Source organism: Tauraco erythrolophus, chromosome 10, assembly GCF_009769465.1.
Source record: "Tauraco erythrolophus isolate bTauEry1 chromosome 10, bTauEry1.pri, whole genome shotgun sequence".
Taxonomy (NCBI): Eukaryota; Metazoa; Chordata; class Aves; order Musophagiformes; family Musophagidae; genus Tauraco; species Tauraco erythrolophus.
The window spans coordinates 3,070,201-3,091,899 of NC_141474.1; the positions used below are offsets into that span (position 1 = coordinate 3,070,201).

At 43.0% G+C, this 21,699-nt stretch overlaps 1 protein-coding gene across 2 annotated transcripts; it reads left to right on the plus strand.

The window, feature by feature from the left end:
• The first annotated feature begins 226 nt into the window (after window positions 1-226).
• On the plus strand, window positions 227-18,710 carry TRMT1L (tRNA methyltransferase 1L). 2 transcript variants are annotated; one of them, XM_086617218.1, is made up of 16 exons: window positions 227-348; window positions 2,994-3,146; window positions 3,936-4,046; window positions 6,173-6,286; window positions 7,353-7,417; window positions 8,292-8,421; window positions 10,135-10,258; window positions 10,943-11,022; window positions 11,797-12,043; window positions 13,017-13,229; window positions 13,924-14,114; window positions 15,699-15,777; window positions 16,061-16,227; window positions 17,045-17,104; window positions 17,403-17,529; window positions 17,639-18,710. In XM_086617218.1, the coding sequence occupies exons 1-16, from the start codon at window positions 246-248 to the stop codon at window positions 17,952-17,954; spliced, it is 2,280 nt and encodes a 759-aa protein (XP_086473344.1). In that variant the 5' UTR covers window positions 227-245; the 3' UTR covers window positions 17,955-18,710. The 2 variants fall into 2 exon arrangements, with proteins under 2 accessions (XP_086473344.1, XP_086473345.1); XM_086617219.1 differs by having other exon boundaries at window positions 3,936-3,998.
• Window positions 18,711-21,699: the final 2,989 nt, after the last annotated feature.

The window sequence follows — 21,699 nt, forward strand, 5'->3', positions numbered from 1 at the left end:
CTCGGACACTTCCCCGTCAGGCGCAACGCTCCGCGGACTGCCCCGGCCCGGTCCCTCCCCGCCGCGGGGCGCGCTGGGCACGGCCCGGTTCCCCGGGGAACAGGAGCCCGGGGAGCGCCGGGAGATGTAGGCGGCGCGGTCCCGCCTCCTCCCCCGCCGGACGTGCCGCGCCGCCCCGCCCGCCTCCCTCCTGCCCGCCCCAACGAGAGGCGTGCGGACGCTCACCCGTTCTCTGTGCGGAGAAGATGGCAACGGAGGAGGCTGCGGAGGCTTCGCTGTCCCCGGAGCGGGAAGACGACGATGAGGAGAACCCTGAAGGCGGCGGCGGCGGCGAGGCGGCGGCGCTCAGTGAGGGCCGGTGTGGGGGCGGCCGCGAGCGGGCGGGCGGCGTGGCGCGAGCGGGGCCTGCCGTGCCTGGCTGAGGGGAGCGCGGAGCGGCGCCCCCGGCTGCTGCCCGTCTCGGCGGCCCCGCCGTGCCCGGGAGGTGCTGCGGGCGGGCGCCATGTGGAAGCGCGGGAGGGAGAAGCGCCGTGAGGGAACGCCGCGGGGGGGGGGGTGGGTGTTGAATTCACAGCCGGGCGCCGGCTTCCAGCCGTCTCCTTTCTTCCTCCAGCTGCGCCATGGAACCCCAGCGAAGGGAACGAAGCCCCGTTTTCCCCGTTTTCCCGACTTTGTGTGGAATTAGGCCGGGAAGGCGAGGCGGCGGGGCCGCACGTGGTCCGTGCCGCCGTTCGGCGAGCCCTGACCCAGCGAAGCCGCGGCTGGTGTCGCCTTCCCCTCCCTTTAACGAGGTTTTTTTTTTTTTGTCTGGTGGCGATGAGGATGAATTATTCCAAACCGTGGTCCGCCAGGTCCTGTTAAAACCAGGAGGTGGGATGGAGAGGCCGTGGGTGCCATGCGCTCCCTCTGCCCCCCATGCCTTTTTCTCCTCGTTTTTTTGCTGCCAGATGCGGCATCCATGCCAGTCGTAGTCTTGCAGTTGAAATGAATTGATCTTTCTATTTTTTTTTTTTTTTAAAGAAGTATAATTTAGGCTCTTTGAAGCATTATTATGTTTGTGCCCAATCGGTGGTTCCTAATGCGTTTTAAACCTCCTGCAATCTTGCTTTGGTGGCAAGCTGCTTTTTTTTGTAACTGCTACCAGTTTTTCTCACAGCACATGTGCTCATAATCATCGCTCTTCTTGCAGATTTCTTGCCAAAAACCCTTTTTCTTCTTCGTTTTCTTTCTGTCTTTCCATTAACAAAGTGCATAGAAACTATTCCTCAGGCATCTGGCAACTTCTGAATTGAGAAGTAGGCAGGAAATGCAAGTCTGTCTTAGGTGAGTTATCAGCTTAAAAACAGATCTGAGAAATACAGCAGTGCTCTCTGAGTAGCAGTACTGGTCTTGGTATATTTTAAAGTAGGTACAATAATTTTATTCCGTGCTTCTGTCTTTCTAAGCGATTTCTCTAACCCCTGTCCTCAGGTATTCCTTCAATTTCCTCTGTTGTTTTTTTTTGTTTGTTTGTTTTTAATAATGACAAAAATTTGTATCCAACTGCAATGTTTAAAAGCAAACAAACAAAGAAAACCAGGGGAATTATAAGAAATGATGAAAGATCTTCCCAGCCCTTTTTCTGTCTTCAGTAGTGGCCGGGAGTAGATGGCCAGGGAAGACCACCAGTACAGAGACCATACATTCATTAATGCACCCTCCAGAACTATCTTCAAACACAAACCGGTTTGTAATTCCTTATTTTCTCGAGCCAAAGGTCGTGTTTTCGTATTTAAATTCCCGTAGTGGATTTCTTTTCTATAAAATTCTCGCTTTTGGACTTGCAGACTTGCAGCAGCCTGTGGCAGGGAGGTCAGCAGCGTTAACAGTGGCTCGTGTAGAGAACGTTCTTCTGCTCTGAATTTCCAGCCGGTATCTCCACGTGGTGCATCCCAGTTTTTGTGTTGGAATAGACAGCGAGTGGTTGACTTCTGTGCTCTCTCTGCATCTGATGATCTTACAGACACCTGTCGTATCCAGGCCGAAAAGCCGAAGCCTGTTCGGTTGCTTTTCTGCCATAGATTTGTTATTTCTTGTCATCCTTTTTTTGAAACTTTGCTAGTTCTACGTGTCCCTTGGAAGCTTGAGGGATCAGAGGCGATACCTTTCGATGTGCAGGCTGAGCGTGGCTTTTTCTCCATCTTTTCCTAGTACTTCCTGATGGCAGTTGGTGGGGAGAGGGACCCCTGGATTCTGAGGATTTATGCCTCTTCCTTTCGTCAAAACTGTATTTTAAAATCCCAAGGTGGTGATCCTCACTGATGATGCTCACCAGCCCTGCCTGGTGATGCTCAGAGTCAATGCATTCATATGTGAAATGGGAGGGTTTTTGTCTCCATGGTTTGGCTGGTTTTTGTCATTTTATTGCCCAGTTGCTCAGCCTCTTAAGTCCTTTTGAAATTCTTCAGTAGGCCCATCTGCAGTACCGCGGAGAAGTCATTCATTTGCAAATGCTGGTGGTACCAGCGCTTAACCACCATCTGATGGTGGCCCTGATGGTAGCAAATTCCTTCTTACTCCTTCCCCCCCCCCACCCCGTGTTGTTCAACGAGTCATAAACAACTCTAAACTTCTGTTTTCAAATTTTCTGAGCTTCTAGCTAGAATATCGTTAGGAGTATTCCGACCTCCTCCTTGCCTGCTTTGTCTTGCTTGCACGGCATTTTGCTGAAAAGTAACATGTTTAAAGTTAACAATATTTACATCTGATGATACAGATGGGCCAATAGTTTCAGCTTTCCAGGATGGCATTATTTCACAGTGATTTTCAAGGATAAGCAATAATTAACCTTATATTATTCTCCAACATACTGTTTATATATTTTTTTTTTCTTCACACTTGTGGTCATTTTTGCCTGTTAGCTGCACCGAATTGTTGGAAACAAATGAACATATTTGTATAATTAAGTTATATCAACAACACTTTTACTATTTTGTTTGTTTGATTTTGTTAAGATGGCGTGGTTGTCTCTGGGATAGTAAAAAGCAACAACCTGGATGTGAAAGTTACCGAGTCAGAATTGAAAACCGAAGAAAAAGAAACAGAGGAAGAATCCACAAGGGAATCCGACAGCAGCATTTTGGATATATCATCTGATTATCCAAGAGGTTTGCTAATAAACTCTTAAGAATATTTGTGTTATGTGCTTGAGGAAAGGAGAAAAGGTAGAAATAGATCTTTTGTTTCACATAAGAAAACCTGAAGACAAATCTTTTAAAAACATCCTAGAGGTTTAAAATTGCTACAAAATCAGTACTAGTGAAGACTGGGATGTTCTGTGTGCTGAAACCCATAAAGCTGATTTATTGGATAAGCTAATTCTCTGTTTTTTTAGCAAATTTCTCCGCTGTTCCCATTGACCGATAAGTTGAAAAATCAGGAGGTGAATTTAAAAGCTAAACAGTCTCCTAAAGGGGAAAAAAAAAAAAGTGCTAGAATTTAATATGTCCTGGCTACTCAGTGAATGATTGTTACTTACAATTTGTCCTCTTCTGGCTGATATTCCCCGTTTTACCAGGCAGTTCATAGGATATTTTCATACTGCTTTGTGCATGATGCGCATTCACTAACAGTGCGGATCAGTGAAATCAGGAGTAAATGGAGTGTGACTTAATCTTTTCAGCTTGTTTTCTCAAATGAATTTGAGAAATTCCATGCGTGTCAGCATTAAAAAGCAAGGAGAAATATATGGATCTTGTTAAAGAACCGTTCAGGAATTGATTTTGCAGTAATTTCTTCTACCATGGAAGTTGAAGTATACAAACTAGTATTCCAGTTGTTACTACACTTGTTCTCTAATAGTGTTAGATTTGAAATGATGCATAGAAAAATAGCAGGAAACTAAAAATAATTTTTTAACGAAGAATGTTTAACTTCTAAATATCTCTGCTTTTTAGAGAGACATATATCGATTCAAAGACATCTTGCTGATCTAGAGAAACTAGCTGAGCTGAAGGAAGGTGGGTTTACCATGGCAGTATCCCAGAACACAGATCTTCATGTTACAGGTATTTACATCTTTTTCTTAGTTTTTATTTTTAGTGTACTGTATATATTCACAGTGCTTGAAGACTAAGCCTGTCCTAAAAAATAGCTTTATGATTTGTTCCCTTGCTTATTGAGTGTTGTACTGCCTTCAGTAAATTTAATGATGATCCCTTTCCATCTTTTTCCTCTGCATTGTAGCATCTCTGACGTTGGCAGCGTGCATGGATCAGCAAAACGTTAATTCGAGCTATACATCAGCAGTTTAGTCTCATTTTTATTTTACTTCAAGTGCCACGATAACAGGGAAGCTAACAACATGTTGTCTTTGCAGTGTTTAAATATCAGTTTAAATATGTATTTTGTTTCAGATGTTTTCTTCTTTTTTCCCCCACTCTCTTCATTTCTGACCCAGGTGTGTGTTGGAGGATTGCTTAAGACTGCAATCTGTATTTATTACAACTTTTAGTTTTTCTCTGATTACATGCACATATTTCGTGCTGGCCGTGGCAGCCCTTGCAGCTGAACTAATTTTTATTCACAGATCAAGAAAAACACCGAGGTCCTTGTAGGCTCTGCATCATAGGGCTCTTGCACCTTAATCATCTTTCAGAGTGACCTCTGATGGAAATAATAGCCTAGCTCCACGTCTGCTTAATTTAATTAACAAATACGCCAAAAACTTTCGTAATGATTACCATCGCCTCGTGTGTTTGATGCTCAGTGAATCGTCAGGCGGTAAAAGAGATTGATCAACATTAGAGAACACGGGTGATTTACTCAGTGAGCTGTGGGCTGCCTCTTTTGCTCCAGTGACATGGCAATCTGCATGGACATAGCAATCCACTCGTAAGAAAGTAATAAAAACAGAATTTCACTATTGTGCAAGCCTAAGAAAAGTGATTATTATTATAGACCCCCGTGTTGTGTGGTATGTTTCAGTATTCAGTGTGTACTATCCAGAAATACACAAGGTTTTCTGCTAAATGCTTCATGAGAAGTTGTTTGACATTCAGCAGCGATACGACCAGCGGCAGATTTCTACGTGGTCTGATATCTAACAGCTCCTAAAGGAAAAGGAACTGCTGGAGAGAGTCCAGTGCAGGGCCACAAAGATGATGGAGTGGAGCATCTCCCTTATGAGGAAAGGCTGAGGGAGCTGGGTCTCTTTAGCTTGGAGGAGACTGCGGGGGGACCTCATTAATGTTTATAAATATGGAAAGGGTGACTGTCATGAGGATGGAGCCAGGCTCTTCTTGGTGGCATCCAATGATAGGACAAGGCGAAATGGATATAAGCTGGAACATAGGAGGTTCTGCTTAAACATGAGGAAGAACTTCTTCCCAGTAAGGGTACCAGAACACTGGGACAGGCTGCCCAAAGAGGTTGTGGAGTCTCCTTCTCTGGAGATGTTCCAGACCCACCTGGACGCGTTCTTGTGTGATCTGATCTAGGTGGTCCTGCTCTGGCAGGGGGATTGGACTAGATGATCCTTTGAGGTCCCTTCCAATCCCAACATTCTGTGATTCTATGTAGAGCTCTACAACATACATCTCCCAATAGGTAGTTTTGATTTATGTTAGCACTTCAAGTGCTTCAACACCTTTGATAGCCTTGCCTCTGCTTTTTTGTCCCTCATGCCAGATTTCCAAGAAGAAAAGTTATTTTAACAGAGTACATTATCTTTTTTTCAGCGTAAAAAGATACCAGGTGCTTGTTTTCCCTCCAAGATTGAGGAGGTGGAAAGACAGATTCTTGTTCTAACCTCTCCGTTGGAGTTCTTTTGAAACATTGCAAGTCTCTAGACTTTTATCTATGAAATTCTGTTAATTCTGCAATTCTCTCCAGAAGTTGCGTTAGCTTCATGTTGCTGGAGTAAAAAATACTAGGAAACAAAAACTAAAGGTTGTAGAAGTTAATAATCTTTGAAGTAATAGTGATTCTTGTCTGTTATCTGTGGAGTAGAAAGAGGCAATCAATAAATTTGATGTTTGTGTATTCCTGAAATAGAATATACCCTGGGGAATTCATCTCTGACTCCCATGGGCAGTACTTCTGTTCTTTTTTCTCTTAACATGCATCTCTGGTACCATCAGTGATAACTGCATTTCATGGGTTTCTTAGACTGCTTCTGTATTTGTCTTTTCAGATGAAAAGAAGCCTTGTCCGTTGTGTCCTGAGGAGAAATTCAGGGCTTGCTATAGCCATAAGCTCCATCGTCACCTTCAGAATTTGCACTGGAAAGTTTCTGTTGAATTTGAAGGTAATGGCAATCGTATTTGAATTGTAAAGACCAGAAGAAATTGTGGTATGTAGGACATTGTTCTGTGTTTCATCTTTTTAAATTCCTTTTAACTTAAGCGCCAGCTCTGACCTAGAACCATATTTGGATTTAATGAATTTTGACCGAGCATGTAAAATATAAAATAGGTCTGTATTCTACATGCTAAAATAGTTAGAGTTGTGGATTTTCTTGCATTAAAAAAAAGTAATAAATATTGCTTGGCATGTCATGAAAATTACTAGACAATTGAAAATATATATATAATGAAAATTAATAAAAGTATTGGTTGTATTCTTAATAATAAGACGCACACACGCATGATCGTTTTTGGCTCATCATAAAGATTTTTCCATGGTTTTAGAGAAATACTTCAGTATTTATTATCAGTATTTAGTAGCTTTATCTAATAAACTCTGTGATCTGCTTGTAAGATGCTTTTAAATCCCTGCAGGAAGTTTAAGCAGGAAAAGAAAGCGAGCAGTATGTGTTTTGAAAGAACTAGGTGTTTAAATTTGTAGGAAATAAAATAACTGATCAGAAGATGGACAAGATTAAAGTTAAATTAAAAATGATCTGACTGGAATTCTGGTTTTGTGTGCACTAGCAGATGTCTTTTTTGTTGGTTTTTCTTCAAACCGTGGAGCATGTGTTTTTTAGGAGTCTTCACACAGGTCTTTTAGCCATATAACAATAGTTTTGTAAAATCCAGTAAGTACTTCTGCAAGTTATATGCCATATAGCCTGAAGAGTCGCCGTAGCTTCGTAGGAGGATAATGGATTTATTAAAATGAATTGCCTGGATGTAATTTTTTCATATTTTAAAAATTGATAATGTAGAATTAGCTGATAAATCTCTCTGCGCAGAAAGTGAGTTCTTCAAATAATTGGTGATGATCTCTTGTTGCTGTCTTGTGGCAGTATTTGGGAATCTTAAAAGAGACCATGCAATAAAAATAAAGAACGCTTTGAATCAGAGTCTGTGGTACAGGACACGTGCATTCTGTTTACTTACTGTACTGAGATGTGACAAAACTTTGTTTTCCAGGGTATAGAATGTGCATCTGCCACTTACCTTGTCATCCAGTAAAACCAAACCTCGTTGGAGACCAGGTAAAAACGCTGAATCACAGAAGTATTTGTTACCCTACAAAACAACCCTTCCCAACACAGGAAAGACATGGAGCTGCTGCAGCAGGTCCAGAGGAGGCCACGAAGATGATCCGAGGGCTGGAGCACCTCTGCTATGGAGACAGGCTGAGAGAGTTGGGGCTGTTCAGCCTGGAGAAGAGAAGGCTCCGGGGTGATCTTATAGCAGCTTTTCAGTACCTAAAGGGACCTACAGGAAAGCTGGAGAGGGGCTTTTTACAAGGGTGTGTAGTGATAGGACAAGGGGAAATGGCTTTAAACTGAAAGAGGGGAGATTTAGATTAGATCTAAGGAGGAAATTCTTCCCTCTGAGGGTGGTGAGGCACTGGCACAGGTTGCCCAGAGAATTTGTAGATGCCCCATCCCTGGAAGTGTTCAAGGCCAGGCTGGATGAGGCTTTGGGCAACCTGGTGTAGTGGAAGGTGTCCCTGCCCATGGCAGGGGGGTTGGAACTAGATGATCTTTGAGGTCCCTTCCAACCCAAACCATTCCATGATTCTATGGAAAAGGGGGAAATGAGTGATTCAAGGGAACTTTTGCAATCTACCTAGCCTCAAAATACATCTTGCTATCCAGTGTGGGATGCCAAAAGCTTATCGGTCTGGAACGTAAGTATTTGATAGAACCCTTGGGTAGGTGAATGTAGTTGTAGGTCTGGATCGTGTAAAACACTCACAGTTTAGGGTAAACAGCAGCTTTGTGTGCGAGAGATAAGGCGTTGAGAATATTTTGTATGTGCTAGAGGTAACAGATGACTTCTTCATATGCCTGTGTTGAGGTATAGTTCTGCTTTAACCATCTTTATGTATTCTGAAACTGCACATTTTGTGTTTTACAGGCCTCTTCAAAGATGGGAGCCCATTACCACTGTATCATCTGTTCAGCAACGATCACACGAAGAACTGACATGATAGGTCATATTAATCGTCATGTGAATAAAGGAGAAACTGAATCAAGGTTTATCACAGGTAGGTTTTTCTATAAAACATTCAATTATTTTAGACTCTCTAGCACATGGAATAACTGATATGTGAGTGAAAAAAGTGAAGAAAATTCTGAAACAGATTTAGCTTTACTAATGAGAAATTTGCCCTTAATATTTCAGAACTTTTGTTTCCTCAAAGATGTAGCAGTGTTGTGATTTACTCTCTGCATTGACAAGCTACTCTGTTCTTACTGATCAATAATATTCCCTTCACAAGTAGTTTAATGTTGTAAATGTAGGCTTCTGTCCAAAAGAACGGAGGATGTGGAATCCATAAACAAAAATTTAAGTGGAGAATGTAATGCCTTTATACTTGGCTGTGTGTATTTGTAAATCAGTCTTGAGTAAATCTCTGCAATATAAAAATGCTTTGCTTTTTACCCAAATGGCATCAGCATGGATTCACAAAACAAAATGACTCTTTTTTTTTCAGTCCTGGAGAGTAGTTCTTTGGTAAATGACAATCCTGGCTGACTTTCTCCAGCATGAGATTTTTTTTTTTAAACTTGTATAAACTAGATCTGAAGCATTTTAAATAATTGGAATGCTAGATCTTTATTTCTGCAACTTGTCTGTTCTCTAAAGCAGTTAAGTAAAAAGCACATTATTAATTAGTTGGTGTGTAAGAATGAAGGGTTTTTTTCTGCAGCCTAGACTGTTACTGTTGAAAATACATCTGATTTTTTTTTCACTGTCTCTGTGTAGATGTGTGGATTTTATCTAGATACACTATAATAAAGATGAGACTGGGAGCTATGGGGGTCACACTTCTTTCTGTTGCCAATATGCAGTTTAGGAGTGGTAGTTTAGTGTCTTGGAGTAAATTAATAGTACCATCCATATGATATTCATAGAGTCATGGAATGGTTTGGGTTGGAAGGGACCTCAAAGATCATCTAGTTCCAACCCCCCTGCCATGGGCAGGGACACTTTCCACTACACCAGGTTGCCCAAAGCCTCATCCAACCTGGCCTTGAAATTTTCCATACCTTTAACTTAAATTATTCCATACTTTTAACTTGAATAGTTTGTGTTGCGAAACATTAATTATGGTTCCCTTCAGAGCCCTTAGTAAAGAATGGCCCATTTGTCATTTTTTAACAAAATGTCGTGGCTGTTTTTCCTCCTGGGGAGAGGCGAAATTCAGAGGTTGGATATTCCATGCTTTGGAGGCACGTCAGCAGAACTTTGGGGCGATGAACGTGGAGCACATGGCAGCTCGTGCCGTTTGTACACATCTCATGAAGCTGTTTGATAATTTACAGGGAGTAGATCAAGGATTTTGAGGGATTTTTGCACTTCGTTGTACACATTCAGGACTGTGTTAATATGTTAATAGGGTTTTAATTAATTAGCAATGTGTTATTTTGGAATATGCAAAACAAATGTGCTTAGGCTCAGGGGCTTGCTTTCTTAAACTTGGGTGGGTACATAGGAGCCCGGCTGAGAAACAAATCCAGTGTTTTATGGGAAAAAAATGGTGGTAGAGTAGAGCTTGATCCTTATCTGCCACTCTTGGGACTGGAAGATAAATTATTGCCTGTTTTTTTCCCCCCAAATACTTGTTAACTGATCCATGTGTAATCCAGACTTCTTGCTGTATGGGAGCAAGTTTTCAGTTTAATTAATCGAATGTGTTAACATTAATTTCAATTCTCATTAACTCTTTTCTTCCCTCACAATTACTTTCTTTCAGTTCCTGCTCCCAAGCCTTCTCTTGAAGTACTGAAAGAGTCAGCCACAGACGTGCGGGTTCTTCCCAATTACTCCACACCTCAGAAAACAGATTCCTATTTTAATCCTAAGATGAAACTCAACAGGTGAGAGAACAGGGAGTGGGAGGACGCACCAGAGGGTTGGTGAGTTGGTAGTGAAAAATACTTGTGCGTTCCGAAAAGCAAACCCCACGAAACTTCTGTTCAGAGGGCAGGAGAAATTTTTTTAAGGAGAGTCATAAATGGTGTCTGTATGTGTCTGCGAGCAGTGACACCAAAGCGTGGGGCTGGGCCTCAGCCCCTGCTTGACCCCTCGTGTTCTCAGTGCTGCTCGGATTTGAGCCTCCAGGTTTCAAGTTGGCTCAGATACATCTGTGGCAGCCAAGACATCCCTCTGAAGGAGGCCCTTGCAGCCAAGGTTATGGCCATGTCTAAAAGAACAAGGCCTGTCCCTCAACACAGTGGAATTTCATTGCTCTGCAGTGATTTCTGACATCTTTTTAAACACAGAGCCGTCAGGGTAGTCTCAGGTCATGCTGGGAAAGTAAGAAAATCACTACTTTTGAATGCTAGCCACTTTTTCCAGTGTCAGAGTAACTAGTGAGTTGATTCAGGGTCTTCCTTTATGAATATCCTGCTGTAGAATTAAACTTTTAAGAATAGTTGAGGGTTTTGATATACAGTTCTTCAATATAAGAGGTACAGTTTAGCTTAAATATTCTAGTATTATGTTCAAGGGAAAAAAGGAAGGAAAAAAAACTTACTGTGACCATTCTGTTTTATTTCTAGGCAGTTGATATTTTGTGCACTAGCAGTTCTAGCTGAGGAACGTAAACCGATAGAATGTTTGGATGCTTTTGGTGCCACGGGTAAGGGCAATTTCTTGACTCTCTTGGCTAATATCCAGCAGCACGAAGAAATTGGTAGCAACTGACATCATGTATTCAGAAATAATGTGAAATAGATAATAATTTTCTTGCTTAGGCAGGCAGCCATTAGCTTCCATACAAAAAAAACCCCAGCCTTTAAGGGACTGGAATTAGGCCTTTTGAAAAATATTAAACCAAAGTTTAATGGTCTCCTTAAAATCAGTTGCCTTAATGTCCATGAAGCAGCATCTTCCTAAACTTGTGTCCAAGGTCACGGATGTTTTGTGGCTCTTTGGCTGTGGAATTTGGCTGTAAAATCAACCTGTGGTTTTAAAATGGTGCTGAATCCAAACTTCTTTATCAGAATGATGGACGACAAAAATTCTGAACATGAACTGAATGTAAAGGAGTAATCTCGATGTCTGTTACCACCCGGAACACAAATCGGAGGAGATGTGGATTGCTGCCTCACCGGCCAGCTACTGTAAAACTTCAGGTGGTAGTTGAGAACAGCAGTAATTGCTCAGCACTTTGCATAAAAATCTGATAATTTGTCACCGTTCTGAACTAGGCCAGACTTCACAAGTGCATCCTCTGCTGCACTTCTGCAGTGTAATCGTGGACTTCACCACACAAGTCTGCAATAAACGTTTGGAGGCAGCCTAAAAATCTTCTCGGTGCCTGTTGGTGTGTTTGTGTTTTTCTTGGCAAGTTCAGCGACCCAGAAATCAACTCCTTATTCCGTCACGGAGTTACAATTCTGTCTCTCCTTAGGTATAATGGGATTACAATGGGCAAAGCATCTCAGGAGTTCTGTGAAAGTTACCATTAACGATTGTAACGAAAATTCTGTGACAATGATTCAGGAAAACTGCCTTTTAAACAAAATGAAGGTGAAACTGAACACTAAGGAAGAAGACAATGACGAAGCTATGGGAGATGGAGAAGAAAATACTGACACCATTGAGGTGACCAAAATGGATGCCAATGTCATCATGCATTTGAGATCCTTTGATTTTATGTAAGTTAATAATTTTCTGGTTTGATAATGACACACCCCACCCCATCTCCCAGTGTATGATTATTTAGAGAAGTCAGAATGAAAGAAGCAACCAACAGTCACTTCGTATTTTAAATGTAATTCTGTTGGCCCAGAAACAGTGTGGGAACAGAACTTTAATCTTAAATGTTTTAGAAATCACTGGGATAATATTAAGCCATTCTGACATCCAGAATGGACGGTGAATGTACATGCTAATTTTAAGCCAAACTATTTTTGGTATAACTTCATTTTCTGTTTGATAAAGAGAAGTGATTAATCCTTTTTTTGTCTGTTTTTCCCCCTTAAAACTTGGAATTAGTTGAAAATTCATACCTTTGCATATTTTTGTGTAGGACCTTATTGCATATCTCGTTTTAATCTGTTTCGAAGCATATTCTTTTTCAGTTAAGGTAGGGAAATTCTTCCAAGTTGGGTTTATAAATGTTTACAGTCAAAACCTATACAGACATCAAAATAAGTGATTGGATTTTTTTTAATTGCTGACCATCCAGATCTGAGCTAATTAAGCCACAGGTATTCAGACTGAAAATTAGTCTAATTGTTCAGTACATAAACTGGAATGCATACATTGGAAGATATTTTTGGGTTTAGAAATTTCCCTTTGCTTTAAGGATGAAGGGTAGCATCAGGCCAGGATTCTTGTAACTCGAATTAGTCAGTGGGTCAGGATGAAAAAAAAAAACAAAAACACTTGCTGGCTTTGTGGCGATGTGGGTTTTTTTTCCAGGACAGTGCTGCCCTGGCTCTTGCAATTTGAGACTTGAAATATTCCAGAGTAATTCATGAGAGGTGTGCTGTACATTTTAGCCCTGTTTTCTCATTTTGTTTTAAATAGGACCATAGGTGAAGCTTATAAATCTGTGTTTTCCTGAGATTAAAGCTAAACTTTTGAGCATCTAGAGATACCTAGTGGGACTTCCTTTCTTTTCAGCCACTTGGACCCCTTTGGAACTTCTGTGAACTACCTGGATTCTGCCTTCAGGAACGTGAGAAATCTTGGAATTGTGTCGTTGACATCCACGGACATCAGTTCCCTGTATGCAAAGGCTCAGCACGTTGCCCTGCGTCATTATGGGTGTAATATTGTCAGAACAGAGTACTACAAGGAGCTGGCAGCCAGGGTAGTAATTGCTGCTGTGACAAGGTACTGCCACAACAAATTCCCTCAAATTCTGGTAGGAACTTGTTGCAGCCATACAAAACTTAAGACTGCTGCTGCAGGTTGTTCAGTTTCCAGAATTCCTTAATTCTAAAAGGCAGACTTCTTGCTAGGAAATGAATGTTTCTTACTTTGTGTGCTGCTGTGGGATACTGTAAATTTTAAACTGAGGGACTGGGCAAGGTGAAAATGTGTAAATGGGGAATGGGGTGGGGATGGTGGGGAGGGATGGTTGTGTAAAAAGCAATACCCAGACTTGCCTATCTGCAAAGTCTTTTATTCCTCTGTTAATTCTGTGGTCATTTTAGTGCTGCATAGGTCTTTGTAGGTATTAATTAAACTGCTTGGATGGCTTCTGGCTGAGCATTAGAGTTAGACTTGCTGCAGCGGAAGCTGATGCTCACTTCAGATCCTCGTGCTTGAGGTTAGAAAGACAGATGTAATTACTGCCTTGTGAAATTAGTCATTTGCATATAGATATTCTGAGTAAATTCAGTCTGTTAAATAAATGAAGACATAAAACTTGGCACTTAAGCAACAACGCGTTCTCCTGATCTTTAGTATCTCCTCCTAGAAAGTGGATGAGCTCAAGAATCTTCCAGCAGGTTCAGGTGCCCGTGGCAATCTCAGCCTGCTGAACTCAGTGCCATTTGGTTTTGTGTTTGTTTTTCCCTCGCAGAGCTGCAGCTCGCTGTAACAAAGGCATTGAAGTTTTACTCGCAGTAGCTCTGGAACATTTTGTTCTAGTCGTGGTCAGAGTTTTGAGAGGACCATCCCCTGCCGATGATTCAGCGAAGAAAATAAGATACCTCATCCATTGCCAGTGGTGCGAAGAGAGGATTTTTCAGAAAGAGGGGAATATGGTGGAAGGTAAGTGGCTTTTTGTTCGCATTTTCTAAAAGATCTAATTCCTTTATGGCTGTTCTGTGCTTGTTTAGGCCCTTAGTAAAGTAGTAATTACCTTTAATGTAACAATGGGTGCGTTGTATGAGGTGGAGAAGGTTATCTCCACCGTGTTGTATGAGGTGGAGACGATACCATGCTTTATGGTCGTGGGTTAGATTAGTTGTCTGCATGGATTTTGCTGTAAATGGACTGGATTTGTTGCTAAGCTGCTGCTGGGACACCTGGTATGTTCATGGATCTATCCGTTCAGTGAAGGGCATGAAGAGCGGGACAGCGTTTGGTTCCTCCATACAGTGGGAGCTTGATAAGATTTTGGTGTCAGATTGCTTTTCTGCTGTTCATTTCAGTTACCTTAAAATGTAGTGGATTAAAGAGCATCAAATTCCCCTCTGAGGAGGGTGTATTCTGCCTGGCTGTGGGATGGAAACGTGTTGGTAGATGTGGTAGGAAAGGTGTGCAACGTTCCTGGAATTCATCTAACACGTGGTGGTAAATCCAGGCAGTCTCTAGGTTACAAACCAACTGTTCTTGGGCTGTCTCAACACACAAGTCAGCAGAGGTAGGAGACAAAGATGAATCACAGAATCACAGAATGTCAGGGATGGGAAGGGACCTCAAAGGATCATCTAGTCCCACCCCCTGCCGGAGCAGGACCACCTAAATCAGATCACACAAGAACACGTCCAGGCGGGTTTGGAACATCTCCAGAGAAGGAGACTCCACAACCTCTCTGGGCAGCCTGTTCCAGTGTTCTGTTCCCCTTACTGGGAAGAAGTTCTTCGTCATGTTTAAGCGGAACCTCCTATGTTCCAGCTTGTGTCCATTTCCCCTTGTCCTATCATTGGATGCCACTGAGAAAAGCGTGGCTCCATCCTAAGAGGTAGCTACTGGCCAGATGGTAATTTGAAGGAATATAAAAGGAAGAACCTTGTTCCAAAGTTACCGGTTCTTGGATATCTAACTGCTCACTGGGGGTGTCTTTGAGCGCCCTGCTCTAAGGCAGGTGCAGGAGCGTGCAATGGGCTCGTTAGTAAAAAGATAAAAAACCTTAAAGAGAGAAGCAGAAATGAGTAACTGATAGAGTGTTCCAGATATTAATTAGTAAATGAATTGTCTACTTAATGCCTTACTTGCTTACGGCGTAGAAAACTTGTAGGTGGGCGGTGTTTTGTAGCTGCAGTTGGCTGATGTCTGAAATTTTTGTTGTTGACATTTACCTTTAACCCAAACAGCTACTTACGTACGTGTAGGAAGGCCAGTTGCTTCCTTGGTCCTTGAAATCTGCCAAGAAACACAGGAATTCTGTGGCTTTTTCATTTTTTTTTCTTCAGTGTTTTAGCGGTGGTGAAAGGTGAAGTCATCAATCACTAAATTCACATACGCCCTGCTTGACAGAAACGAGAACGGCGTCGCGCTTCTGCTGTTCCTTGCCCTTCCCAATGCCTCCACTGGGATAAGCTACTACTTCCTATCTATGTCATCTCTCTCCAGTGCAGCAGGCATGGCTGACTCTTCCAAAACAACTGAAATCCTCTTTTTCTGTTGCAGAAAACCCTTACCAGCAGCTGCCGTGTGACTGTCACGGCAGCATGCCTGGGAAGACGGCGGTGGTTCTTGGTCCTCTCTGGTAAGTGCAGAACACCATATGGAATCGGAGAATAATTTCGGTTGGAAGGACCTCTGAGGGTCACATGTTCAGTCATATAATAAATATCTCGAGATCTTGATTTTTTTTTTTAACATGAGACCAATGTCACTGTCATTGCAAACACAGCAATTCAGTGATGCTCAGTTAAGAACATGGCCTGTTGCGGCACTTGGGCGTAACGCTGATCAATTTGAGCAAGGGATTTTTAGAGCTACTTTTTGCTTTCCTTAACAAGTCTTAACTTTCCACTTGTATTTCATAGGTCAGGAGCCCTCTTTAACACTGGATTCCTCAGAAGAATGCTCTTTGAGGCTGCCCAGTACGGTTTGGATGAAGCTCAGCCACTTTTGAAGACACTGGTTTGCGAAGCAGAGTGCACAACTTTAAAACATTTCCCTACCCACAGTCCTTGTGATGAGAACAAACAAGGTAAGAAAAAGGGCAGACTGTTCTCAAAAAGGACTGGTTTTGTGGTGATTTAGAGAGATGCTGCTCTTCAGTAACGTAACAGCGGATCCCTAAAATTGAACACAGTGTGGGACTTGTCAGCTCTAGTCAGGTGGTCTCTGGTGCTGTAAAAAGCAGAGTCTGTCAGGGGCAGAGCGCTGGATTTAGACACCTTTAATCAGTATGAAAGATCCCGAAGCAAATAAATGGAATGCAGACAGGGTGATTGCCGTAGAATCATGGAATCACAGAATGGTTTGGGCTGGAAGGGACCTCAAAGATCATCCAGTTCCAACCCCCCTGCCATGGGCAGGGACACCTTCCACTACACCAGGTTGCCCAAAGCCTCATCCAGCCTGGCCTTGAACACTGCCAGGGATGGGGCATCTACAACTTCTCCATGAAATCCAGCACGTTCCCTGAAGGAGATGGAAATACTTAGTGTCGACTAGTTCTTTGGGGTACCCTGATCTTGACCTGTGAGCGCGTGCTGTTGGGAAGAGAGGACCCCAGCTGACACGCTCTGCATACTCTGCAGGGATTCCAAATCCATGTGCCAAAAGAAATGGCTTTCTGTATGGGAATGCTGTTCTACTCATTAAATGAAATCTTATTTTGAATATCCCCTCTAAACTCAAGTTACCAAGTTAGTAAGTAAAAGTTACCCATTTTCTTATGCTTCTTTCTACATGTCCTTCTTTAGGCCAGAAGGTGGTATTCTCTCTTTCTGTTCAACCAAGGTGTTTTGCCATTTTGCTGCCTTACAGTAAACTAATTTTGACTTTTAATTGTGTTCTAGAAGAGTGTGGCGTATATATCAAAACACCAAATACTTCTGCAGAATCCTACTTGGTACCTGGTAAGTGGATTGTTTTGGTGTAGCTGGAGCAGTTTCAAATTCAAACTACAGTTTAAGTGATGGCTAAGTCAACCTAACGGTCACGTATTTTTTTTCCATGTTTAACAATACTCAGGTACTACTTCACTTGTTATTGCTGAAAATGGCATGTTAATTAAATTCAGACTGGATTTTTTTAACTGTGCAAAATACTAGCTGATTAAAGCAGACACAAAGGTGGAGTAGTTGCTATGTGGCTTTTTTTTTCTTTTTTGGATGTACTGTCTGTGGCTTCACTGGCACTTTTTTTGTGGTTCAGGAAAAAGAAAAAGCGAGGAAGTGATTCGAAATGCAGCCAAGCGACAAAAATCTGAGGGCAGTGCTGAGCACCCAGCCTTTTACTACAACATCCACAGGCACAGCATTAAAGGAATGAACATGCCCAAGTAAGGTTTTCCGTTTAAGTTCCAGCCTTACGTCACTGTGACAACTGACACATAACTCGTATTGGATCATTAACCCTTTTTTCAATGTCTGGGGTTGTTTTTTTTCCAGGTTAAATAAGTTCTTGAACTATCTCTCCGAAGCTGGATACAGAGTCAGCAGAACCCACTTCGATCCCATGGGAGTGCGCACGAACGCGCCCCTGGCGCAATTTAAGACTGTCCTCATGAAGTACAGCACTCCCACGTACACGGGGGCGCAGGCAGAAGGCCCTCTCCATCTCACTGAAGATATTCAGGCAGGAGAACAGGTTCAAGCTGGTGCAGATGGCAAGGCAGAAGATGCCGAGTTCCTGGAAGATGATAAATCCGGAGTTGCTGCTGCCACGTTCACAAAAAACTACCTGGCTCACTGCACGGCTGAGTAATGCAGAGCGTTTTGTCCGTAGATCAGGAATTACAGCCTTAGGAGCACCCCTTGTTCAAGTAAGCCAGTATTTCTTACCAAACTGGATTTGGAACACTTGAGTTACCTGCTGTTTTAATTTGAAAAGACGTTTTAGAATTGCGTAGCACAACTTCTACCCCTGACCGCAGAGTGTGTGGTCAAGGTGGTGTTACTGGGAGAAGCTCTCCGAGACAGTTACTCACATCCACTTCCACACTGAGGCACTGTGGCTGCTCCCGAGTCTTTGGAAAAGCCTTCTTGCCAGCACAGCGCCCAGAAGGGTGGATGGGGCCAAAAGTCGTGAGCATTTCTGAATGTGAGGTTAATAGGAAATGGAATATTCCTAAAATAAATCATTCCTAAAACCTGGCTGGTTACAATTCAGAGGGAGGGCATGGGAAGGCGATAAAATACCACGGGATAACGTGTGATCTCAGTTTAAGCAAGCCAGGAAGCCCTGGCTCGCTGCACTCCTAACTCCAGATTGATCGCACACGGAATTTGGGTTCTGTTTCCGTACATCTGCCTACAAGCGCGGACCTAAACAAGTGGGAACGGAAAGGATTTGTCCCAAGACTTGGTGAGAGCTCCGTTTATAACCAAACTCTAGTGAACTGTGTTAGTCCCTCCAGGCGGTTGGTTGGTTGGAGATGACACTTGGCTGCGTTCTGCACAAAGGTACGGTGAGAAGGCACCCCAGGCTCTAGGTGCAGCTTTGCTCCGAGTTTGGCTAGAGTACAACCTTAGCTTTTGCTAAAAAGGTCTCTTCTGTGAATGAGCTTCTTGTGTGGTGGTGGCCGGTTCTGGGTTCCTGAAATACATGGCAGCATTCCAGCCAAGCAAGCTCGACTTTGTCTTTTCTTTCCCCCCAAACGAGTTGAGATACCTCCTCCATACGTGTCACTTGAATCAGGAACAACCATCGCGATTGACCTAGTCCTTGCCGTTTTCCAGAGCTGTGTTCAGCCTGGCCCCCGGCACCAGCTTTATCCCAGAGCAGAACACAAGGGGTTATTATTCCTATTTATCCATGTCTGAAACTTCACAATAAGAGCACTGCTTCTCTCCTGAGCACTGAGCAAGAGTAACACCACTGATATGCTCCCGATCATGCAAAACTCCCTGAGCTCCTGTCAGGCCAGAATTAAGTTTCTGCCTCTTGTACCATCACCTCAAATTCAGGACTGCTTTGGTAATGAGTCACTTTCATTCTGTCCCAATTAAAAAATGAGGAGACCACTAAAGGGAGAAAAGATTGCACTTCAGCAATCTATTACAAGTTTCCTTCAAAAACTTAGTGCTTAGTTCTTTTCCAAACATAACTTGAAATCAAATTGGAAAGATATCTGGGAGGAGAAAGAAAAGTTAACAGCGTTCCCTTGTTTGGAACTAAGTATTTATTTTTTTAAGTGGAGAGACTGTTGGACGGCTTTGCAGAGACAGCGAAGTTCAGGTTTGTCTGTACAACTTGGGCCTCTTTCCTCTGTCAGAGGGGCAGAAGCAACTGTAATTTGGGACAAGGAGCTCCATCTGCTGTACGTGACCAGCAGAAGGGGCGGCTGTAACTCAGGCCTGTGAGAATTCTCTTTCTATTCAACAGTTGCTCATCAGGTGGGGTCAGTCCTGCAATAATTAGTTAACGGAACACTAGTGTTGTGCCCTCAGGCCTGAGCTGATACTTGGAGTAGCACTTTGCCAGGCACTCTGTGCCACTGTCACTACCAACAGGCCTTCAAGGTGCAAGAAATCTTTGTCAGATGGAGATGTTGCTGCAAGCAGCTTGTGCTGAACAGAAAATCGGAACTGATGAACCGCTGGAACCATCAGGGTACTGCAGTCAGTACTAGGTCATCAGCTGACGAGCACGCTGGAGAACAAATACCAGAGGGTGATGGAAAATGGAGTTTTAGGGGATGATCTCGTTGCCAGTATGGGTAGTACAGTGGCACCTCTAATGCTTTTTAGCTGAGGGACATGTCCATCTCCCCACTTCACACAGCAGAGTAGCTGCCCATGAGCACCTGAGCTCTCGGGGTGTTTTCTGTTTAGACTGAGGGACGCTTCAAGGGAGTTGAAGCTGTTCAGAGAAGGCTCTGAGAATCGGTGTCAGCACATCAAGTAGCAGCAGTGTAGCCTGAAAGGGACCTACCTCCTTCCACAACCAGAGAGAGCTTAAGCTCAGTGCATCTCAAGAAACCCTACTCTTGGTGTACACACGTGTTCCTTCTTAACTCAAGGTGCATCCTTCTGGTGAACAGTTGTAATAACCGTAGGGATAAAAGAAGGTGGAGGTCAGCTGCACCTACTCACCCTTCCCTTCAAACAACCCCAACAAACAAACCAATCCAAAGGTGTTTCTTTTAGGAATTCCCAGTAGGTTGTTGACAACATTTCTCCTTTTATTGTCAGTTGGAGAATTTCAGGGTGACTTTAGTTGGATACTAGAGCTAATTACGTTTACCCATACCTCACACGTCACGTACGTAAAAAACAACATGGCTTTAAAAGGTGGAAGAGTCGAGTCATTTTGAAAATAAAATAGTTTATAGCACTAAAGAGTCACAGTGCAATCAATGGTTTAATCAAACAACTACATTATATATATATATAATATTTAAAGAACATAAATATTCAGTAAATTCACTACAACTTGAAAATAAAAAAGCTTCACCTTCTCCCAGGCTTTGTAAAGAACTGGGGACAAAGTGACAGCCAGCTCCTAGACGGAGTGCTCAGCTTCACAAACACCTCTTGCTGAAGGGACTGGACATGACCTTAGCTATCACAACGGGAAGGTACGCTGCAACTAATCTAGACGTTTCCCCGTGAATTTTAAAGCATTTCTCATCCCTGCTCTCCCACCCCCCCGGATTATACTTAGTGGACATGCACTACTAGTCTATACAATGCAACATTTCACCAGAAACTCATGAATAACGTTATTTCCTTAAAAACTGCCCCCTCTCTGTTCTCTGGAGGCTGGAGAACTTCTGTTTCATGTCACAAAACCCCCCAAGTCTTTCCAGTAAGAGAAATGAAGTTACTCAAAGAAGCCTGTGCAGTTTTCACATCGGGATAAAGCTGATCCGAAATGGCAGTCGGAACGGACGCGTCGTTACAAGCGCGAGGAGGCCTGAAAAACAGAAGCGACGGAAGGGCAGTTCCTTCCCAAGAGAATCTCCAAACCTCTGAATACTTACGTACCACATGCCAAAAACATCCTAACTACGGGCAAGACGAAGAAGGAGCAATACTGTGTGGTTGAAAGTCTATCACTTCTCACCTATCACAGCAACTTTTAGCTTCAGGTGCAAATGGGTGAAGGCTTCATCAGCAAGTCTACAGCGAAGGGAACCTCACGGTCGCGCCGCTGCCCTTAAGACAGAAGGCCAAGAGGTAAAGCCACCCCCATGAAGGGACAGCAAGGTCCAGAGCGAGGGAAGAGGAGTTCACCATGCAAACGAACAGCAGCTCCTGGACTTTGCACAACGGCCCACTGCCAAGTTTTAAAACTTGAACCTAAATTTAAGACACTAAACGGTAAACTTTGTCAAGTACTAAAATTGTCTTCCAAAGTGCTAAGCCATATTTCTTAAAGCTATGGCAAAAAAAAAAAAAAAAAGAAAACAAAAAGAAAACCATAACCTTTGAGCAGCTTATGGTTGAAGTCCTCCCTGCTCGAACTGAAGGCTGGATAAGCTCACAGCTGGGGTGGCACAAATCCC

Bases quoted from the DNA above. Each gene is read 5' to 3' on its own strand.
- TRMT1L (XM_086617218.1), top strand. From the start codon at position 246: ATGGCAACGGAGGAGGCTGCGGAGGCTTCGCTGTCCCCGGAGCGGGAA. The intron at 10,259-10,942 runs GTGAGAGAACAG...TTTTATTTCTAG, and splicing joins CCTAAGATGAAACTCAACAG to GCAGTTGATATTTTGTGCAC. The intron at 16,228-17,044 runs GTAAGAAAAAGG...ATTGTGTTCTAG, and splicing joins TTGTGATGAGAACAAACAAG to AAGAGTGTGGCGTATATATC.